Source organism: Purpureocillium lilacinum (genome assembly GCF_023168085.1).
Source record: "Purpureocillium lilacinum CBS 284.36 DNA, scaffold_2, whole genome shotgun sequence".
Classification (NCBI taxonomy): domain Eukaryota; kingdom Fungi; phylum Ascomycota; class Sordariomycetes; order Hypocreales; family Ophiocordycipitaceae; genus Purpureocillium; species Purpureocillium lilacinum.
Genome location: NW_027072112.1, coordinates 2,625,648 through 2,647,073, shown reverse-complemented (window position 1 = coordinate 2,647,073; position 21,426 = coordinate 2,625,648). Strand labels below are relative to the sequence as shown.

Here is a 21,426-nt window from a genome sequence, read left to right as displayed (position 1 = left end):
TCACGCCAAAGATGTGATGGACGTGGAAGGCTTTGGCTGCATCTTTCCGCCAAGGATCGGTTGATCGACGGACGGGAAGTCAATAACCGCGTTGCCGGTGGCAATGGAGGGCTGCGCCTCCAACCTTGCTGCTCGCATCCGGGAATAGCCTCAGCTGCCAACGACCACTCTAAGAGCGTCTTCCTCAGCTCCGTGTCAAACGTCACGTCGAAGCTGCCCCATCCCCGCCTCTGAAGATGGCATCTCGGAAGTACCGCGCTTCCTCAATGCTCTCCAGGATGTCGTCCCTCGCCACGTGGCGCCCCTTCTTGGACGGCGCCTTGGTGATGACCTGCTTTGGACTCCAGCGCCGAGCCGCCTCCTTGATGGCACTGACGTCGAGGAGCCGATAGTGCAGGTGGTCTATGACCTTGGCGTAGGGCTCTCGCCTCAGGAACGCGCGGTCGGCGTGGACGCTGTTGCCCGCGAGCAGTCCCTTACGGCTCTCAGGGATGAGCCTCGTCACGTAGCGATACAGGCCCTCGGCGGCCTCTTCGGGCGTCGTCGTTGAGGAAACGACGGCGGCTGTGAGTCCAGATTTGCCGTGCGTGGCAGTGCACCACTCGTCCATCTCGTCGAGGCGAGACTGCGGCCAGTGGACGACGGCATGGAAGCCCTCATCGTCCAGGACTTCCAGGCTACCCGTCGTGATGATGCAGTAGATTTCAAGAATCTCTTCCTTGTCGGGGTCGAGGCCGGTCATCTACCAGGCCGGTGAGTCTGGCATTCCTGACGGTGCTGGTACGCGTCTGCCCAGAGCAGACATTGGGGTCTTGCGTGACCCGAATTGAAGTCAAGGCAGCATAAAATGCGACGGACATACCTCGCAGTCGATCCACACAAGGGGATCGTCAGTGGCAGATTTGACGGCGCCATTGTTCCCGGCGGCGGCAGGGCGTCCGGCGTCCGGTCCGGTCGGCATAGTTCAGCAGTGACAAGCCGGCCAACTCTTCAGTCACGATAAACCCGGCGCTGACGGCGTGCTTGCCCGGTCGAGTCGGCGTTTGAAAGCAGTCGTCAAAGGGACCCTGCTCGCTGGAAGCGAATGATGGCGGAGAGAGGCGGCAGGTGCCCCTCCATCCCACTCGCGGGATGGTACGGCGTGGGCAAGAGTGGCGCCCTCCTACAGCGTGCCGCAACCCCGCTGACGGGTGATGGTGTGCCCCCCTCCAGGGGTTCGGCAAGGCCTGAGTGGTTGCCCATAGCGCTGAAACGTTGCGTATTCCCAATGGCCGAGCGGCTATTGGGTCGGCTCGGCTGCGAGCCCCATCCGGGGCCCCAAACCTGGAAGCTCTGGTCGACTCCCCGAGTTCCACTTGGACATCGTCACCTGCTTCATCGATCCATGTCGAGTTAATTGCAGCTCCGTTAGGCGAACAGCTTGCGAGTCCGTTGCCGGAGACCGCCTCCTCCTCGACTGCTGGTCCTCTTCCCCTCGCTGACGCGCGGGCGAGATATCATCTCCCCCTTTCCATCCTCAACTTGATGTAAGACACCATCCGTTTGCATCGTCGTCGTCGACACGCAACAAGGGACACCCAAGTATACCAGAGTGACAGTTCGGCCCAGCCCATCGCATCTCCTCTGTCCCTTCCATCAGTTCAGGTCAAGCTCTACATACTACACTCCCCCTTCTGCAGCGGGCGCACAAGACACTTGGCGACATGGTTGGCGTCAAGGACCCCGCGCTGGGCAACGTCGACGTCGACGGCCCGCCCAGGCCCGACTTCTCCGCCTCTCCACCGCGGTTCCTCATCGTCGGCGCCGGCTCCCGGGGCCAATGCTACGCCAACGCCATCGACACCGTCTCCAACGGCGTCGTCGCCGCCGTCGCCGAGCCCCTCCGCTTCAAGCGCGAGCTCCTCGGCCGCAAGCACATCTGGGGCCCCGACGGCGGGCCTAAGGAGGGCCAGAGCTTCGCCAACTGGCGCGAGTTCGTCGAGTACGAGCAGAAGCGCCGTGAGCGCGTCGCCGCCGGCGAGGCAAACGTCCCCCCGGGCGTCGACGGCGCCTTCGTGTGCGTCCTCGACGAGATGCACCGCGAGGTCGTCGTCGGCCTTGCCGCGCTCGACATCCACATCATGTGCGAGAAGCCCCTGGCCACCAACCTCGCCGACTGCCTCGCCATGTACCGCGCCCTCAAGCCGCTGCAGGGCCAGAAGATCTTCTCCATCGGCCATGTCCTGCGCTACAGCCCCCACAACCTCATGCTCCGCAAGCTGCTGGTCGAGGACCGCATCCTCGGCGAGATCAACAGCGCCGTGCACACCGAGCCCGTGGGGTGGTGGCACTTTACGCACTCGTTTGTCCGCGGCAACTGGCGCAACGAGAAGACGAGCGCCCCATCTCTCCTCACCAAGAGCTGCCACGACATCGACCTCCTGTTGTGGCTGCTGTGCTCCCCGGAAAAGGCCGGCCAGGGCGAGCCTCACCTCCCCGAGCACATCTCCTCCACTGGCGACGTCCAGTTCTTCAAGAGGAGCCGCAAGCCCGCCGCCGCCGGCTCCGCCACCAACTGCACCAAGTGCCCCCTCGGCGACTCTGGGTGCAAGTACTCGGCCAAGAACATCTACTTGGGAGACACCATCGGCCTCGGCCGCGGCAACACCAAGTGGCCTATAGACATCGTCGTGCACGACATTGAAGACTACAAGACGCAAGATGAGCGCGTCACCGCCATGACCAAGGTTCTAGAGGAGGACTGGGACGAGAACACGCCGGCCGATGTGGTGAGCTCCCGCAATTGGTTCGGCCGCTGCGTCTTCGAGACGGACAACAACGTCTGCGACGACCAGTTCGTCACCATCACCTGGCCAGAGTCCAACCGCCCCGCCAAGCGCGTCACCTTTCACATGGCCGCCCAGACCAAGCGCCAGTGCGAGCGCTTCTCCCGCTTCTACGGCGAGCACGGCGAGATCTACGCCGACTCGCGCACCATCGTCTTCGAGGACTTCAACACGGGCGAGACCAAGACGTTCGAGCCCCGCCTCGAGGACCTCGGCCACGGCGGCGGCGACAAGGGCCTGACGCGCCAGTTCGTGCTGGCCTGCGACATGGTCAAGAACCACGCCTGGCACGCCGAAAAGGCCCAGAACGAGTTTGTCGGCTGCACCCTCGACGAGGTCATCCGCAGCCACGCCCTCGTCTTCGCCGCCGAAGAGGCCCGCGTGGACAACAAGGTCGTGGACTGGCAAAAGTACTGGGATGACAACGTTGTCAAGGCTTCGTAGCTTAGCTTGGAGACTCTGCCGGGCGGTGCCTGGCAAGGAAACGGTTGACTCGGTATTTCGTATGACACTTTGTCGAAGGCCAAGGACGGGATTTGCAATGCAGGCACGATCTATACACTTATAATTCCATGGGACACGTATAATGAAACTTTACTCGTAGTGTATTGCTTTATACGTTGGGATTATGTCCTCCATTTCGAAAATGTGTGCTTATGTAGGGAATGATTACACCCGTCTTTGCTATGCTCTCTGGTATACCAAGACTGCAAAGAGAATACTTGGCGGATCGTGAGCAGACAACCTTTGCGCCAACTGACCCCAGAATGAATCCTCCCGTCACTCACGTCTCGGCATGCTCTCAGAAGCAACTCTGCGACTAGGGATATCTCTGCGCCCGTCTCTGTGTCTTGACCTCATCATCTCGTCCGTCCGCTCCCTCTAGCTGAGCTCAGCCCGGTTGCCCTCGTTACCCAGGGGCGCCACCGTGCCCAGCTCTTGCGGCTGCTGGTGGCCGTGCTCACCGCCCGGCGGGGGCGGCGACGCGCCATGCGGGCTCGAGGGAACACCGCTGTGCTCACGGTTGTCCGTCATGTTCGGGCTCGGAGTCGTGTGAGGTGGCGGCGAGCCGGTCGACGACACGGGGAAACCCGCGGCGCCGTATTGCTGCGGGTATGCGCCCTGCTGAGGGTATGGCTGCTGGAACTGCTGCGGATACTGCTGCTGGTAGCCGCTCTGCGGGGAGTAGGGCTGCTGCTGGCTGTACATGCTCATGTGGGGGTCGTACGGGCCCTGAGGAGCGGGAGAATAGCCCTGATAGCTCTGGGGAGCTGGTGAGGTCGGGGGATATCCTTGCGGCGGGCTCTGGGCCGTGTGCTGGGACATGGCCTGTTGGGGAGAGCTGTGCACGTCGGAGTCCTTGCCCTTCTTCTTGCGACGCAGCAGAAGAAACGCAGCCAGGCCGACGAGGCCGATGGCGGCGACACCTCCCACGGTGCCACCGGCAATAGCGCCGACATTGGTCTTGCTGCCACCGCCGCCGTCACCGCCGTCCGAGGAGGTAGTTGCAGCAGACGTCTGCGACGTTGTGGCAGTGGCCGTGGTAGAGGACTCAGACGACGACGTGGATGAGGTGCTTGAGGCGAAGCTGTGCGTCCGGGACCAAGAGGGGTCGTAGTCTAGGAGGGTCGCGGTGCCCGAGGTGGTGTAGCACGCAAGTGCCGTGACGACGCTCCCAGAGTTCTTGCCGCCGGTCCTCTCCATGAGGTAAGTGTAGCAGGCGGGCGCCGTTGCCGAGCTATATGCATCGATTGAGTCAGCGAAAAGGTTACGGGCCGGAGCTAAGATAGGACGGCATACCAACAAACGGTGTGAAAGTCGGACAAGAGATCACACTTTCCTGCCTTGGAAGAGGCATAGTCAATGCACACCGTCTGGATCCTGGTGCATTGCTGATTCGGCTGGCAACAGCCCATGAAGCCATTAACGTCGGTACATGTTGCCGTGTTGGCAACGCAAGTGAAGGAGTCTAGACATCCAAATGTCAGCAACCACGCCCTATGTTTGGCATGCTGCGAGTCCTAGATTTCTCGTCGCGTCCGGGAAGCTTTGGATCATCACTCACTCCCATTGGACTTGACGAATCCGCAGGTCGCCGGCCCCAGGGTATAGCCGTCCAGTCGCGGCACCAGGTCCATGCGGCCAAAGATACCGCGGGGTTGCGGCGCCGGCGTGGGCCGCGGCGAGAATCCCATCTGCAGCTGCTCCTCGGCCATGAGGACTGAATCCGTCTCCTTGGGAGAGGTCCATGACCGCTCCGAGCCCGCGGCGGAGGCAGCGGCCGGGGTGACGGCCCCCACGGCCAGCAGAATGGCAGCAGCGCGAATCATCGTGGTGGCCCGTGGTTGCCGATGAGCGTTGAGGTCCGTGACTGCGATCGTGAGTCGACGTCAACGGCGGCAGCAACAGCAGCGCAACGCACTGACAAAAGTCGTTTGCTTGTCTCAACAACAACAGGCAGGGCTGGGACAAGCAAATGAAGGGGAGAGAGGTTGAGCCGTCCGCCGGCGCAAGGGAAATAGCCGCAGAATCCCACGGCGAAGGCGCGCTGGCTCAATAGGCCGGCGGAAACAGGGGTGGCCTCGGTCGCGAGCTCGCGGCGACAATCGTCTGGGCCTCTAGGGGTCTGGCTCCTCGAGGCGCGTCCTCGATGTGATCCTCCTCCAGCCGGGCGCCCGCGGCGACGCCTCACGACTGACTGGGAGCCACAGCCGCGGGACCAAATTCAGCCCAGCGAGAGGCGACATCCCCCCTGGCTCGGGCCCTGGGACCCTGGACGGTGGCGCCTGCGGGAGGCTGTCTCATTCGGCGCATCATCGTTGGCGGCACGAGCTGAATGCATTGGGCCCAATGGTCAGCGCCGAGTCGGGAATGGCGCCGTGAACAGCGCACGAGGCCGCCTTGGACGGCGCTGGGGCAGGCAATTTCTTCTGTTTGGCTCCACGGCCCATGGGCTCGTCGTGTCGCGGGCGGTGGCAGCGCGGGCTGGCGCACCGACGCACAGCGCGGCGCGGGTGCTGGTGGTTGCGGTGGTGGTGCCATGGTGGTGACGAGGGCGTTCAGCTGTTGCGCGGTGATCGGGAGGGATGAGGGAGAGTGGATGTGCTTGGAGGTTGGGCTGCGGGCGGGTGGTGGCGGACGGCCAGGCAGAGTGAGGTCCAACTAACTTACATTCTTTGCGAGGCGCTGTTGGTCACTGCACTGCCGGGAGGCTGGTGTGGTCTCTGCGGAAGGAGGCTCTTTCCCTTTCACGAGCCGCTGCATTCTTCTCCGTACATACCACAAGAAGGTCACGCACACGCAATTTACTGCAGTGGGAGTACATAATCCTCGTGGCTTCCATCGTGCTCCGTATCGCTGGCCGGGGAAATTACAGCACGCATGTAAGCAGGCGGGGGGATTTTGCCCCGGTGTGAGCATTGCCTGTTTCGGCAGTCGCGCGATCATCCAGGCAGGGAGCCTCAATTTTCTCCAGCATCGCCCAGATGCCAGAGCCCCAGATGCTCTCGCTGGCAGGAGCGATGGGGCAACGCTTTGTCAGTGACTGCCATTCATCAATTGACTCGAGTCTGTCGACTCCACGGCTCGGGGGGCCACACAACTTCTCTTGCGACCAGCCACGATATGCACGCTCTGCCCGCCACCTTCCCCTCACTTTCACCAGCCGGAGCAGCGACTCCAAAAATACCACCACCACCACCTACGTCGACGGAGGAGGCTGACGATCCTTGTGGAGGTCGTCTGGCCAGTACGCCGGCGCTCCTCTCAGACCCACAATTGCTCCGTCCCGCGCCCATCATCGATCCATCCATGCCGTCGCCTCTGCGCCCGCAGGGCGGGAGGGCCCATGGGATCTCACATGGTTGCACGTTACACAGCCTCTCCGTGCGGTTCTGCCAAGCACGCGCCAATGTCCGAAGACGTGCAGGCCGACCGCGCTTCTGCCAACCGATGTTGTTTCTCTGCGCAACGTTGGCTAGCGACACCGCCGCAATCCTGTGCCCACGGCCATCGATTGCGGAACGGGACCGCGCCATCCCAACAGGCCCATGTTGCCCAAATGCAGAGCCGCATTCTCGAGCGGCTTCGGCCCTCGAGCTAGATCAACCATCCTGACCACCTGGGTCCTGAGGGCCCTTGATGCCTGGGCCTAGCTGCGAGACTCCACTGACAGGTTTCTTGCAAGACCATCGACAGGGCCTGCGCCCCGTTTCCGCGTTGGTGTTCTGCACGTCGACCGCCACAGGTCCCCCTGATTATTTCTGACGGCCAGTTCTTGCGAATCACTCACAATGAGGAGTGAGAGCAGCACGTAGGTATGTAAGTGGTCTGGACCCCACAAATGGACGACGCCAGAACAAGCAATCGCATGGCTGGGACACACACGTGCACCTTGCATCACCAAGAGCGCTAACGGCAGTCCAGAAAACGAACTCCAAATCGTGAAACGGCCACTGAGAGCCCGCCATGCCGATGTAATAATCACCCAGCCTCAGCAGGCATATCACCGCAGCTGTCCACGAAATCGATGCCGTCTGGCAAATCTGTCAGTTCGGTCACGTTTATGGATCCCTGACGCAGCCAAACGGCTTGGCGGTCATTGACTGGCAGCTTACAGCCAACATGGAGGCGAAAGGCACTCACCGACAGTCACAGACGGGTCACAAGGTAGACAGTTGCGGTTCGACGTTCATTGATCTATGCGCGCAAGGAGCAGACAACCTATGGGGCTCAGTCACAACCTATATCGCTTCATACCAACGCCAGCATCCACGCCACAAGCAAACACACCTATAGCCGTCCATTTCTATCCGTCAGACGTTCCGGAAAGGCAGCTCTCTCTGCAGCCCCTGCCTCAGCAGGCTAAATCGTTCGTCGTCCTCAGGCCGTATCAGACCCTTGCGTAGCAAAAAGTCCAACATGACAAGGCCGCAGTTTGGCTTCCATTCGGCTCGCCTCAGATCCCGCTTGACGTCGTCGACGGGCTTGAGAAAGAACCCAGCAATGGCGTCGGGCTCGCTCGGCCGCGGGACGAAGCTTGGGTCCACTTCGAGATCAAATGTGAAGCGAACGCCAGGCTCCAGCTGGCCCTGCTCCGAACCGGCCACTGAATCCTTCTTGTCGTAGAAGGAAATCCGAGGCCCTTCCACCACCGTGCCGACGAAGGTGCCCTGGGCTGTCACCATCCGAGAGCTCATATCGACCGTCAGTTGTGCCTCCTCCATGGCTTCTCGCTGCAACGTCTTCAGTGGGTCCATGCTGTCCCTGGGATCCATTGCGCCGGCAACGATCTGGTCAAGCTTTCCGGCATATGTCACCTTCTGTGACCGTCTTGAAACCCAAATGTGCATCTTTGGTCGTCCATCAACCCGCTTCACCGTGTACACGTTCAGGTGTGTCCCCGTCGTCACGATACCAAAGACGCCGCGCAGAGGAGCGGGCATCTTGATACCGACGAGGTGGTCCTCGAGTCCACGGAGAGGGTGGTAGTCGCACCTCTTCTCCAGCCATTTTCGCACACCTCCGAGCACACCCAGGTTCTTCTCGCATAGTTTGACGAACTCTAGTCGGCAGATGTCGACGACGTCGTCACCGAGGCCGATTCGCGGAGCTAGGTGGATTTTGCGCTCGGCTTTGGAAATGCGAAAGTCGGTTCCATCCCAGCGCATCTCGGCAACAAACTCGGGAAGCATGTAGCCCACGGGCCCTTGGCTGTCGAGCAAGCGGAATTCCCACAGACTGCCGACGTCCCTGTCGAACTTGTTGCACATACGAATGACGTCGTAAAAGGAGGGCATGCTTGCGGCGAGAACTGGTTCGAATAGCCAGGGCTGGAATATTGAAGCCGGAGACGCCACTCCAGCCGAGGGCCGCACGACATCTCTCGCTGGCAGGGCGGTTGGTGCCATGCCGGTAGGCATACCGGCTGGTTTGCTCCTGCCGGTGTCGAGTCCCGGGAGTGCACTGGGCGGGTGCGCGGCGGACAGCTGTTGCGGCCAGCGACGACCCTGATTCTCTCCAAGACTCCGAGGCACTTGGTGAACGGGCTGAGGAGGAGACGAGTCCCAGGGTACCGCCATATCTTTGGTTGTCAAGAGGGCCTCCCGCCCTCGTCCTCGCCGGTCGCAAGCCAAGAGACGGATGAGCAACTGAGTGTAGAGTTCCGAGACCTCGCGCCGTCACCGGGACTCTCACCAGCCGCCCGTGCAAGCCACAGCGACGGCTTTACCCACCGCTGGTGGTTCGGTGGCAGTCGGCCACGCACGTTCCTGGCCACGGCTCCGTGACCGAAGCCGTGCGACCCATGGGGCAAGCAAACAAGGCAAGGACACGGGGTGTTGGGGGAGAGTCGGGGCGGCGCATTGAATCGCGTCGAGCCGCGACACGGCGTCCTCATCGGGGAGTGGTCGTTTTTGGGGGTACCGGGTTCCTGGGTCCTGCTCCTGAGCTTCCTCCGTGCTGGGGTGGCACGGCAGGCCTGAACCTCTTTCCCGTCGCGCGAGCGTGCATCGGCATCATGCATGATGGCTGTTGGACTGCACACCGGGATCTCTCTTCTCCCTAGGTCGCCAGATTCAATTGGCCATTGGCGAGTACCGTGTCCTGCACTTGTGGGCAGGCCCACGCAGTCCTCTCATCGAGGATTTGCTTTTTCAGACATGGCGCATCCATCCGGGAAGGCGAGCAGGGGCGGAGGACCGGTCAAGTCGGGAACCCGGATCTGCCAAGGAGGACAAAGGCAGGCCGAGCTATCGAACGCAGGACGCGGGCATGCCGTCTCGCATATAATACTTGGCAGGTACTGTACACGGCTCGTACGAGCGATGATGAGCCTTACCGGCAGACCCTATCCGGATCGTTCATGCAGCACCGCCTCGTGCTCTCGATGCAGGAGAAGCCAGAGGGATGGGACGCTGGCGCGCGCGATGGACGAGATTAGCCGAGACAGGAGGGCTTACACCAAAGGGCGCTGTGATGCAACCGGGCGGCGGCACCGTACCCAGGCCAGACATGCTAGGTAGGTACGCATGATGGCATGTAGGTGGTACTCGTAGTAGTATCTGGGCGGACGGAAGGCTTTCGCCACAGACGGCGCCGGCTGCTCGTCTGGGCCAGGCGGCACGACGAGGTTGGATGGACGCAAGGGCTGGGAAGCCGTCTGGGTGTCATCCGCCAGGGATCTGCTTGACCGGTCCCGTTGCTCGCTCGGCGGCTGGCGAATGGCAGGCTCCGGAGCGAGTCGGGGGATCTGCTCGACCGCGACTGGTCTCGGCCGTGAGGGAGGACCATTTGCTATGTGCAGTGCGCTCGAGAACGAGCTCGCACGGGAGAGCAGGGGCCGGCTCCGACTACGGCTTGCAACCCCAATACCGTCTGGCAAGTCGTCGTGAATCAGTCCGATCTGGTGGGAGACGTCTGTAGCAAGGAACGCAGTCGACAGCGATTGTTTCGGCCATGGCCTGAGACAGACGAGACGCAACAGGAAAGGGGGCGACGGCAAGAGGTGCCTGCGGGAGCGGCCCAGAAAGCACTTGGTACGAGTACTTCGTACGGCACAGAAAGCTCAGGGTACCTTATTCCTGGTGCTCACACTTGAAGGCCCCTGCAGCTCGCCTCACCGGCCAGTGAGGACGCACACGACAGTGGTTGGGTCGACTTGTTACAGGCGATTTATTAGTGTGGGCGCACTCACTCGTCGCTCACTCACTCACTCACTCACTCGAATGCGCAACTTGCATAGCCGCACTAGCAGGAGCGCAGCAGACCGGCGGCCAGTAATGTGAGCCACAGTCATCCCGCCCGTGATTGGCCGATTCCGCTTACCTAACCGCCCCAAGCCCCGACCCGCGACAACCTCACTTTGGATCCGAAGTGCAGCGCGGCTTTCCTGGGGTAGTTTCGTTCCAATCGACCTTCAATTGACGACGCCAGCCCTGCCAACATGTTCGCCGCACGACAACGGGCAGGCCAAATGGCCCGCCAGCTGCAGCGGACAGCTCGCGGCTACGCCTCCGACGCCCACAAGCCCGCCGCCGCGGCCAGCGAGTCCTTTGGGGTGAGTCTGCCTCTGCCTCCTCTCCGCCGCCGCCGCCACTGCCGCTGCTGCTGCTGCTCGCACCTGGAGGAACGAACTTTGGGCAGAGTTTCTGCCGGCGTCGCCCACCCGCTCGCCTCCAGGGCCCTGCGCAGCCAACCCCTCCCCGTGTGATGGACGCAAATGCTGACCAGGGGTGGCTGCCATAGTCGGGATCCAAGGCGACGGTCGCCCTATTCTTCGGCGCCGTGCTCTTCTACCAATTCACACCCAAGAAGGGCGAGGACTCGGCCATCACGAGCCTCATCCACAAGTACACGTCGCAGGCGGAGGACTGGGAGGAGATCAACGCGCTGCACACAAAGGCCATGGAGCAGGCCGGCTTCGACCGCAACCTGTTTGAGAACGCCTCCAACAAGCACCGATTCGTCGACGTCGCCTACCCCGAGTACGTCGAGACCTTTTTTCTTCCGATCATCCCCTCAATCCCCCTTCCTCTTCCTGGCACCATGATCATACGCACGCACACGCACACGCACACACGCATCGTCGATGCGTATCTCTTCCGCGAACGTGTTTCACCACACGTCAATGTGGTTGTATAGCTCGGGCGGGGCACATGCCACCGCAATAGTTGTGGGAGGAAAAGAATCATGAGCTGACCATTGCGATGCCACCTTGCAGGGCCTTCCAATCCCACGCCCCGCGAAACATCCAGGCCGGCCACCTGATCAACCTGGACAGCGTCGTCGAGCACTACAAGCAGCAGCACGTCAAGGACGAGGAGCGCAAGGCCAAGAAGCTCGCCGAGCGGGAGGCATGAGATGATGATTATGTGTCTGGGGGAAGGAGGAGCGGAGCAGGAGCAGGGGGGCTGCCCAGGAAAGAGGAATGTACATCAAACGGGGGCGCGGTATAGAGCCTGATGAGCGTCGAATCCAATACGGAGACGTGATTTCTTCTTTGTTCAACGTCGTGTGTCTGTCGCTGCCTAATTCGTTGTGATGCTTGCTCGTCCCGAGTGGCTGCGTTATCGGTGCGAGGGTTGGTTCGCAGAGAGATGTAGCAGACGTAAGGTCGTGTCCGGATCCAAGTGCAGTTCTCGTCAACCAGCAGATTGCGGCTCAGGGCCAGCACTCATGAACAACGCAACTTGTTCGTGGTCTGTAGGTGTTCAAGCAAGGTTCTCCGTCACGTGCAGGCGAATAGGCATTCGTTGGCAAAGCCCATGTCACACATGTTGTTGCCTTCCGGTCGTTGCGTCGTACGTACTTGGCAGTAGTAAAGCGAAGTGATCTTGAGTGGGAATGACAGCCCTCGGACTCTCTGCGCCACGGCGTTTCCGTAGCCTCAGGCCAGTCTGTACGGGATTCTTTACTTGCGGTACACTGGGATGCTGGACGGGCAATACGTTGTTGCATGCTCGGCCGTGGATGAAGCCAAGAGGCCGGCCAAGTGAAATAAGACCCCATGGAGTGCAGGGTACCTGATGGAAAGGATATGCGCGTTTTCGTTGGCATGCGGTTCTTGCCTGAGCCTGATGGCCTGACTGATGCCGGTACGACGAGCACGAGTACCATCTTTACGTCTCTGTGTACTGCGTGGTGACTGACGACTGGTCTTTCGGCTCACGTCCTTGGAGGCCCATGGATGGTTGAGGAATGGCTAGGAACTCGTGGCCGATGTGTCAGTCAGGTTTGCGGGGCTACATTTGTGGGCTTATAGTACACAATGATGTAGTGCGCGATGCCTTGAAAAGAGTTGTTGCTACTCTTGTGTCCCAGATACGTCAACTTAGGTGACCCCCATCAAGCATCAATGGCCCCTTTGCACGTTGCCGGACAGGCGGCTTGCAAAAGACACCAGACGGGTGTGCTCGTCGTTGGAGTGAGCACATCCAATCGACTTCAAAGATGAGGCATCACCAGAAACGGGCAGCAGCCAAGGGACCAGCAGTTGCGATGAAAAGAGGACAATGCTCCTTATTGTACTATCATGGTACCCATTGTCATCAGATACGTTGGCAGGGGCATCGCCACCCTGCCAAGCCCAGTCCTTTTCGCCCGTAACATGTCCGTGAATGCAGAAACCACCCGAGACCACAACCTTCTTACTTGAGGGGAATGAAACGAGAAGAGTGCGTGGCACCGATACCGGGTCGGCCGTGCTTGACGGGCTTGCTGCGGGAGGGGGTCAGCGCTTCCATTTCTCTTGCGGCGACATGATGGCGGACGAGACGGGAGGAGGACGTACTATGAGATAGAGAACTCGGCCAGGTAGTGGCCAACCATCTCAGGCTTGATCTCCACCTGGTTGAACTCCTTGCCAGAGTAGATGCCGATGACGGAGCCAATCATCTCGGGGACGACGATCATGTCGCGGAGATGGGTCTTGACGAGGTCGGGCTTCTCGTTGGGCTTGGCCTCCTGCTTGGCCTTGCGGAGCTTCTTGATGAGGCCCATGGGGCGGCGCTTCAGGCCACGGTTGATCCTGCGGCGGGCGCGGGCGTGGACGACATCGCGGAGCTGGTCGGAGCTGAGGTCCAGGAGGCTGTGGAAAAATCAATCAGCACGTCTGCTCCTGCCGGTAAAACACCCTTCCTCGTCTTCCGAATCGTGTGAAGTCTTTCGTCTCCGTTCGGGGCGAGTTTCGAGGTCGGTTCAGAAAAACGTACTTGTCAAGGTCGATTCCTCGGTAGGAAAACTTGCGGAAGGCTCTTCTCTTCTTGAGCTCGGCGGCCTCCTCGGCGTTCTAAAATATCGACACTCTGTCAGTGATCCACGCTCATCATCATCGTCGGTCGAGGGCACGGGCAGGGGCACGGCGAGAGACGGTGACAGCCTGCCGTCGCACCGCCGGCGTCGAGTATATCGTGGAGGGAAGTTGTCAACGTACGTATTCGTCAGCCATGATCGCGGTGTTGGAGTTCTCGAATTCGCCTATCGATGTATCGACGAGCGAATGTGGTTGCCGGGATGGAGTCGTAGGAGGGCTGTTGAGTCGCTTGCGGGTTGACGAGCCAGGCCACTCCAAAATTTGCTGGTAGGGTTTTCGTGCCCTTCGCCCCTCGCGTCACGTGAGAGTTTTGGCGACTGTTGAACGGATTGTGGGCTGGGCGTCGGGCTTGAGATTGTGGGGTATTTATTATTCATCACAGACCGTCCGAGCCATCTCCGTCGATTAGCCGGTCAGGGAGAGACTTGGACACCGGATTTCTGGCTAGCCGCTCTCGGAGGCGGCACGTGCAGCTCCCCCTGTCGTCGACATCAGAACAGGAAGCTGGCCTTGCCAAGCCTGGCAACTCGTCCAAGTGGACTGAGACCCAGCGTCTGGGCCTTGGGGCCAAGAAGCCTTCATCACACCCGCATGTGCTACGACACTGCGCCGACGGCGCTGGGAGAGTTGCGCGGTGCTCGCCGCGGAAGCAGAAGAAGCAGCAGAGGAGCAGTCCACAAGGCGGCGGCTCGGCAAAGGTGATGGTGGCATTGGCGGTGGCACGACCGGCAATGCGAGACGTCACTTCATCGTCAAACGAGTCCGACCTCGCCGTGCATGGCGCTGGCATCGCGGCTTCGCGTACTCTACTGTGCCTCGCATCTGGAACGAAGTGGTGACGCACAAGCACGACGGCAACATCACGGCCGCGCCGCTCCTTGTACGATGGACGATTGGGGGTCTCGAAGCTGGACACGGAGTACTCCGTCCCACGGAGAAGGACCAGGACACGGCCGATAAATTGGGACGACGGCAGCCTTTTGCGGTCCGCAAGTGCGCCGCGCGTTGCCGATCCAGACGGCTCTCGGTTAGCTGTTTGACAAGCAATCCTGCGCCATCCACTCAGTGAGCGTGGTTTGTGATGCTTCGCTTCGGCGGTGCGCGCGCCCTGTGTAACTGCCGACGGCCGTCTGCTGGCGCTGGACAGGCTTGGCCTGCGGGCAGGGTTGGACGAGAGCGACGAGGGTTCGATAGGGGACCGGCAAGCCGGGACAAGGTGAGTGAAGCAATACTTCGTATGGGCTCGTACCTCGTCGGCAGGGCGGTCACATGGGGTGCGAGATACACGTACCCTCGCCCAGGCGCAGGTCTCGGCGTCCGGGAGGGGTTCGATGGACGAGGGTTCGGGACCTGTCCGTGTCGAGGCGTGGCCGCGCCGGGAGTCGGTTTGGACGGGCGGCGCTGAGCACTGTCGCCGGCAGGCAGCGACCCAGAGGCCAAGGCGCGCTTGACGCGAGGGCTATTGCGTCGTTCAGTAATGCCCAGGTATGCGACAGCGACTGAGCTGGCGCCGAGACGACGTCGGGACGCTTGGCGTTGGACGGCGTGCAAGGGCGCCGTGGGCGAGGTGTTGGGTAGGTACTCGTCCAGGCCGTGGTACTATGGATCCCGTCTTTGGGACCCGGCGCGGCGGCAGTTTTGGTGGTGACGGGAAGTGGTGGTGGTGCCGCCCGAAGCGGTGTTCCGTAGCGCTGGCGCTGGGGCGCTGGGGCTCGCAGGGGCGGTACCTACCTGGCCTGGAGAGTTCCGTGTCCGCCCAGACCGCCCGCTGTCATTTATATTGACTCGTGCCAACAACCAGATGCAGCACGAGGCGCGTCCGAAGTATGTTGAGGCAGTAACTTACTAGGTAGTATGTATAGGAGTGGGACAGCCTGCGGTAACTTGGCATCCTTTTTTGGCTTCTCTCCCCCAGGTACTATTCCGTGCAGAATCCCACCAACCTTCGGGCACCCAGGGTGTCCCGCAGCAGTAGCACGCCAGCGCCGGCGTGCCTCCCAGGTTCGACCTGCGACGATACACGCAGCACTTGGGAGCATCCATGCGATGCCCGTTTTAGTGCCTTTAAAATACCCTACCTAGCTGGCACTAAGAACCCCCCCAAAGATGTCACAGTATTCCAGCTTATTGCCGTCAGCGACCCGCGCGAGTTGGAGGAAAGTGGGTGACACCAGCCGCCAAAAGTTCGAAAAGGAGCGACCCATGCCATGCCATGCCGTGCCATGCCATGCTGGGCAGCGGCCGGCTCGGGTCTTGGCGGTCTCGGCGTCGTTTCGCCTTTTCCGCTGAGCGATGCCGCCAAGCCCTTGCGGTTCGGTTTGCGCAGCGCCCGTCGTCCAGCGACAAAAGGACGCGACCCTCGCCCTCGCCCGGGCTGTGCCCTGCCCTGAGGGGAGCCGTTTTCGGGTGTGCATAGAATCTCGACGTCGCCGCCCGTGTCTGCGAGCATCCACGCCCGCGACGACGCTCCGCCGCTGCTGTCGCGCCTTGATACCAACGACGCTGTGCGCCCTGCCTCTCGACAGCGTCGCCGTCCTCCTCCTCCAAACCAACGGTGCAGGGCCTGATCCATCCGCCCGGCCGGCCCTTCAGACGCCGAATTGGACGGGCCCCAGGCGTCCCAGGGCGACCGTCTGGTGTGGGCTGACACGCAGGCCAGGCCATCGTCGGCTCTGGCATCGCGTTGCTCACTCATCAGCCACCGGTCATCGCCATCGCCATCCGCCCTCACCAACGCCTCATCTTTCCCTCCGCGGCCCACCTTTCCCCTCCCCGGGACCGCCGTTGCCCGTGGGCCTGCCGTCCCTCAGCCCGCGGGCCATGCATGCATGTCCCGGCGCCGGAGACGAGCGACCAGGGAGCAAGCTGGACCCGGGCCATCGGCCTCATCCCACGCCTTGTAAGCCACACCAGCCGCCGCCAGCCGTCACGGGCACGGACCGGACCAAGGCGATATCGACAGCACCGAGCTATCCCCTCGCCGTCCTTGACCTCGAGATCTCGGGATAGCCTACCCCTTCCACTCCTATCATGTCGTCGTCGCCAGCGCCGGCAACTGGTCCCACCTCCGTCCTGCCCGCCTCAACCACATCACCAGTCCCCCGGCCCGGCTTCAACCTCACATCGACGCAGACCTCGACATCCTCTGAAGACCACCATGCCACCACGCAGACGTTTCCGCCAATGACCACGTACTGGACCAAGCCCCAGAGCTGTACATGGACCTATGTCGCCGATGACCCGTTACAGCAGGCCTCCTCAGGCGCCATCGCTTGGCTTGACCTCGAGCCCAGGTCCGGCGCAAGCACCTTGTCGTGTTATCCAGATGGCATGTTCTTCGACGGGCGCACGGGCGTCTTCAGCCCCGCGACCTGCCCCCATGGCTGGACGACCGTCTCCCTTCGTGTCAACACGGACGAGGACGCCATCCAGGCAACCACCACGGCCATATGCTGCTCCTCGTAAGTCATAAAGTCGTGCTGTGCCGCTGGATCCCGAGCTGACTTTACCTTTGCGCAGATACTACTCTCTCGATGGCTCACATTGCAAGCGGTCTGTCCCAACCGTCCTTGCCGTGCCCATCTCATACAACCGCACCGCCAGCACTTACGATATCTTGACGAATTCCACCACCACCCTCACATCCGCAACCATGGCCGTCAACACCATTCGCGCACTCTTCATGGAACAGGACAAGAAGCAGCTAGGCCTGACCAACGATAACCAGATTGGAGACGTGCCCGACCAACCGCGTCCGCTGACCGTGGGCGCTCGCGTCGGCATCGCCCTAGGCGTGGCGGGCTTCGTGTCCATAACGCTCGCCGCCATCACGTACTGCATTCTACGAAGGAAGCGGCGGCGCAGGAAGAGAGCCGCAAACCAGGGCCAGCACGAACTTACCTGCGTCCCCGACATGTACGGCCCAGGCGGCGTGCGACTGCCCGACGGAACCTTGGCGGAGCCACCGCCCGCATATGAGGCATCCTTAGCTTCCTCGTCGACCAGCCCGGCGGACGGGGAAGGGGAGAGCACCGTGGCGCGGGACGAGGAAATACGCGTCCTCGTCGCGCAAAAAGCGGCCATCCAGCGCCGGCTCGAGGAGTTGGAGAGGGCCGACGCAGGCGACACGCGCCACCCCTGAGCGGTGGTGATATAATAGTATTGTAATGCCGCGCGTGTCGCCATTGTTTTCTGTCTTTCTGTACCTCGATGACGGCAACCGACCGTCTGCACGATACCACTTTGCGGGAGAAGGGCTGGGCGAGGCCCGGCTAGGGGTCAGGGTGCATAAAGCCGGCGGGCAACGGGGAGACAGCCTTGATTAAGTTGATGTTACGGTAGAGTTCTGCCAAGGCAAATACGCATTGCCATGGTCTGGATTGGCTGTTGACTGCCCACGACGCAAGTCTCGCAGCCATGTGATGCTCTGCGGGGAGTCCGGGTTCAGGGTTCATGCGTGCCTTGCCGACTGTTTTGTCGTCATCTTGTCTCGCCCAGTGATTGCGTGTGTGGGGGGGGACGCTTAGACAATGTCTACCCTGGAGCCTCGGGAGTTTGGGCCGCGGCTCTCCAAAGCACTCGACGTGGCTGCGGGCAAGCGAAGGGGTTCGTGTTGATATTACTGACTGTCTGTGGTTGCGGGGACGGCGTGATGCCAGAACCAAGGCAGCGCGTGATGCGAAGGACTCCAGAAGTTGGCTGTTGCACAGAGATAATCATATCATCTCCTCCGAGCCCGGCTCAGACGCCCAATGAGACACGAGGCAGCTGTGGCTGCCGCTAACAGACGGGAATGGCCCGTCGGCTGTCTCCACTGCAGTCCACCGGATGAGCTTCCATTGTGGCAGTTGACGGGCGAGCAGCGAGAGCCTTAGTACTTTGGCTGGCTCATGGTATATCATCGCCTCCATGCACGACGACGACACGCGGGCGTGTGCGTCCCTTAAATTGTGCGTTGATGAATCTCGCTTCCGCGGAATCTGGCCCGGGCGGCGTGACAGCCGGCCGCAGGCGCCATCTCGGCACAGGGGGGGGGATTGGAAACGCAGGGTGCTCGCGGCACAGGGGACACCGCAGCGCACCAGCAACATGGAGCCCAGGCACAGCACAGCACCCGTGCGTCGGGGCCCCCCCCTTCTAGCGCAAGCCACCCCCTGCCTCGATGGATATTGGCTTGATTGGGGGGACTTGCCCAAGCAACCGCCATGCACCAATTGGCGGTGAGGGGTCGCTGAGACTCGCCGCCGCTGCAGAAGTCGGCGCCGTTCCCAGGTCCCCGATACCTGCGCCGGTGGGCCGTCAACAGATTCACACGTTCACACGGGCACCCCCCCACCAGCACTTACAGCAGCCGACAATGACCCCTGTGACGACGGCGCCGCTGCTGCTCCGGCTGCTGCTGCTGCTGCTGCTGCTGCTCTTCGACCCCGCCAAAAAGCCCACAGCTGCTGCTCTCTCCCCAAAACACCTGCGATTGGATCCATCCGTCCACGGAAATCCAACAGCACTGGTCTTCTTCCCCCCCGTCGTGTTGTGTTTCCCCGTCCCCATCTTCGACCGATTCATCACGTCCGCTGGCACCCGGGTCGCTTATTGACTTTCCAACATGAAGGGCGAGGTGAGTCCGCTGTGCTTCCGCCGCCATCTGCGAGCGGCGGGGAAGCCTCGCAGAGCAAGAGCCCCGTGGCCTGCCTGCATGCCCCTGAGCCGACCTCAACACCACCGCCTGCAGTGCTGACCAGCGAGCGCGTCGACAGATTCTTCACCTTCACCTGGGCCAGGCTGGCACCCAGCTTGGCAACTCTGCCTGGGAGCTGTACGTGGTTTCCCTCTCATCCCCGAACCCGATTCAACATCCGCACCCCCGCGCGCCGCAGATACTGACCGTGGCGGCGATAGCTACCTCCTCGAGCATGGCCTCGGTCCCGATGGCCGCCCCGACCCCAACGCCAAGGATGTCGGCGACCCGGGCTCTTTCGAGACCTTCTTCACCGAGACGAGCGGCGGCAAGCATGTTCCCCGTTCCATTTTCATGGACCTCGACCCCTCTCCCATCGACGAGATCCGCACCGGCGCCTACCGCCAGCTCTTCCACCCCGAGCTCCTCATCAGCGGCAAGGAGGATGCGGCCAACAACTATGCCCGAGGTCACTACACCATCGGCAAGGAGATGGTCGATGACGTTATGGACCGTGTTCGTCGCGTTGCCGGTAAGTTTCCAACGCTTTCCTTTGCCGCCAGGTGGCGCTTGAGAACGGCCCGCTGATCCTGCCTGTCTCGCCAGACAACTGCCAGTCGCTGCAGGGCTTCCTCATCTTCCACTCCTTCGGCGGTGGCACCGGCTCTGGCTTTGGTGCTCTGATGCTTGAGCGCCTGGCTACCGAGTACGGCAAGAAGACGAAGCTCGAGTTCGCTGTTTACCCGTCTCCCCGCACCAACACGGCCGTTGTGGAGCCCTACAACGCTGTCCTGTCGACGCACAGCACCATTGAGAACTCGGACTGCACTTTCCTTGTCGACAACGAGGCCGTCTACGACATCTGCCGCCGCAACCTTGACATCCCCCGGCCCTCGTACGACCACCTCAACCGTCTGATTGCCCAGGTCGTCAGCTCCATCACCTCGTCTCTTCGCTTCGACGGCGCCCTCAACGTCGACCTGAACGAGTTCCAGACCAACCTGGTCCCCTACCCCCGCATCCACTACCCGCTCATCAGCTACGCGCCCGTGGTCTCTGCTGCCAAGAGTGCGCACGAGGGCTTCAAGGTCCACGACCTCACCTTCCAGTGTAAGTAGACAGCACAAGCTCCAAAGGGGCGGGCGAGATCCCAGAGACCAGACGCTAACGCTAGCCCCCAGGCTTCGAGCCCAACAACCAGATGGTGGTTTGCGACCCGCGCAACGGAAAGTACATGGCTGTTGCTCTGCTGTACCGTGGCGACGTCGTCCCCCGCGACTGCACTGCTGCCATCGCCGCCGTCAAGGCCAAGGCCTCGTTCAACCTCGTCGAGTGGTGCCCCACCGGTTTCAAGCTCGGTATCAACTACCAGAAGCCCATGGCCGTTCCCGCTTCCGCCGAGGATGGCGGCCTCGCCTCCGTCGACCGATCCGTCTCCATGCTTTCCAACACCACTGCCATCGCCGAGGCCTGGTCCCGACTCGACCACAAGTTCGACCTCATGCACAGCAAGCGCGCCTTTGTGCACTGGTACGTCGGCGAGGGCATGGAGGAGGGCGAGTTCACCGAGGCCCGTGAGGATCTTGCTGCCCTCGAGAAGGACTACGAGGAGGTCGCCGCCGACTCTTTCGAGCCCGAGGAGGAGGCTGAGTACTAGGCACCTGAAGCGATGTGCCGTCAATACCACTGGCGCTCTTGAATTTCTCCTCCTTTTGATTTACACTGCGATGCGGCTCTTTAGACGGTCCTGGGTGTACACCGTGCGTGGGCGCCTCCCTGCTCAGGGCCCAGCGTCTGTTCGGGGAGGACGAGGCGAGGTTGTATGGTTCCCGCTTCTGCGGAAGCTTGGCCCTGGATCGTTTCGGTAGATGATCTTTTGGTGTCGATCCTGATGGACGGATGGACGGATGGACGGGGTCTACTTCCACCTCTTTAGTTTTGTTCAGCTGGTAGGCAGGCGAGCAAGCAGGCAGGAAAATTGTGTTGGTGATATCCCTTTCTTTGTTCCGGCTTGGATCATGGCTGTTGTGTGCGTGCGTGCTTGCGTGCTCGAATGAATTTTATGCAATGCGATGGTTTGCGCCTGTCTGTCTATGCCTTACAGTATGCACGCC

At 61.5% G+C, this 21,426-nt stretch overlaps 8 protein-coding genes across 8 annotated transcripts; 4 read left to right on the top strand and 4 right to left on the bottom strand.

Moving 5' to 3' along the window:
* Positions 1-202: 202 nt before the first annotated feature.
* PLICBS_002578 (uncharacterized protein) lies at positions 203-961 on the bottom strand (the record flags this gene model as incomplete). Its single annotated transcript, XM_018322269.2, has 2 exons — positions 203-742; positions 863-961. The coding sequence occupies 2 exons, from the start codon at positions 959-961 to the stop codon at positions 203-205; spliced, it is 639 nt and encodes a 212-aa protein (XP_018179749.1).
* Positions 962-1,703: 742 nt separating this feature from the next.
* PLICBS_002577 (uncharacterized protein) lies at positions 1,704-3,269 on the top strand (the record flags this gene model as incomplete). Its single annotated transcript, XM_018322268.1, has 1 exon — positions 1,704-3,269. One exon carries the CDS (start codon positions 1,704-1,706, stop codon positions 3,267-3,269), a length of 1,566 nt encoding a protein of 521 aa, XP_018179748.1.
* A 438-nt stretch (positions 3,270-3,707) lies between these two features.
* On the bottom strand, positions 3,708-5,155 carry PLICBS_002576 (uncharacterized protein; the record flags this gene model as incomplete). The annotated part of the gene is made up of 3 exons (XM_018322267.2): positions 3,708-4,563; positions 4,626-4,794; positions 4,891-5,155. The coding sequence occupies 3 exons, from the start codon at positions 5,153-5,155 to the stop codon at positions 3,708-3,710; spliced, it is 1,290 nt and encodes a 429-aa protein (XP_018179747.1).
* A 2,484-nt stretch (positions 5,156-7,639) lies between these two features.
* Positions 7,640-8,623, bottom strand: PLICBS_002575 (uncharacterized protein; the record flags this gene model as incomplete). The annotated part of the gene is made up of 1 exon (XM_018322265.2): positions 7,640-8,623. One exon carries the CDS (start codon positions 8,621-8,623, stop codon positions 7,640-7,642), a length of 984 nt encoding a protein of 327 aa, XP_018179745.2.
* Positions 8,624-10,767: 2,144 nt separating this feature from the next.
* Positions 10,768-11,683, top strand: PLICBS_002574 (uncharacterized protein; the record flags this gene model as incomplete). The annotated part of the gene is made up of 3 exons (XM_018322264.2): positions 10,768-10,881; positions 11,070-11,308; positions 11,545-11,683. The coding sequence occupies 3 exons, from the start codon at positions 10,768-10,770 to the stop codon at positions 11,681-11,683; spliced, it is 492 nt and encodes a 163-aa protein (XP_018179744.1).
* A 1,287-nt stretch (positions 11,684-12,970) lies between these two features.
* Positions 12,971-13,770, bottom strand: PLICBS_002573 (40S ribosomal protein uS19; the record flags this gene model as incomplete). Its single annotated transcript, XM_018322263.2, has 4 exons — positions 12,971-13,040; positions 13,114-13,410; positions 13,535-13,611; positions 13,756-13,770. The coding sequence occupies 4 exons, from the start codon at positions 13,768-13,770 to the stop codon at positions 12,971-12,973; spliced, it is 459 nt and encodes a 152-aa protein (XP_018179743.1).
* A 2,895-nt stretch (positions 13,771-16,665) lies between these two features.
* Positions 16,666-17,776, top strand: PLICBS_002572 (uncharacterized protein; the record flags this gene model as incomplete). Its single annotated transcript, XM_018322261.2, has 2 exons — positions 16,666-17,096; positions 17,155-17,776. The coding sequence occupies 2 exons, from the start codon at positions 16,666-16,668 to the stop codon at positions 17,774-17,776; spliced, it is 1,053 nt and encodes a 350-aa protein (XP_018179741.1).
* A 1,464-nt stretch (positions 17,777-19,240) lies between these two features.
* PLICBS_002571 (alpha-tubulin) lies at positions 19,241-20,969 on the top strand (the record flags this gene model as incomplete). The annotated part of the gene is made up of 5 exons (XM_018322260.2): positions 19,241-19,252; positions 19,392-19,450; positions 19,534-19,844; positions 19,919-20,422; positions 20,494-20,969. 5 exons carry the CDS (start codon positions 19,241-19,243, stop codon positions 20,967-20,969), a joined length of 1,362 nt encoding a protein of 453 aa, XP_018179740.1.
* Positions 20,970-21,426: the final 457 nt, after the last annotated feature.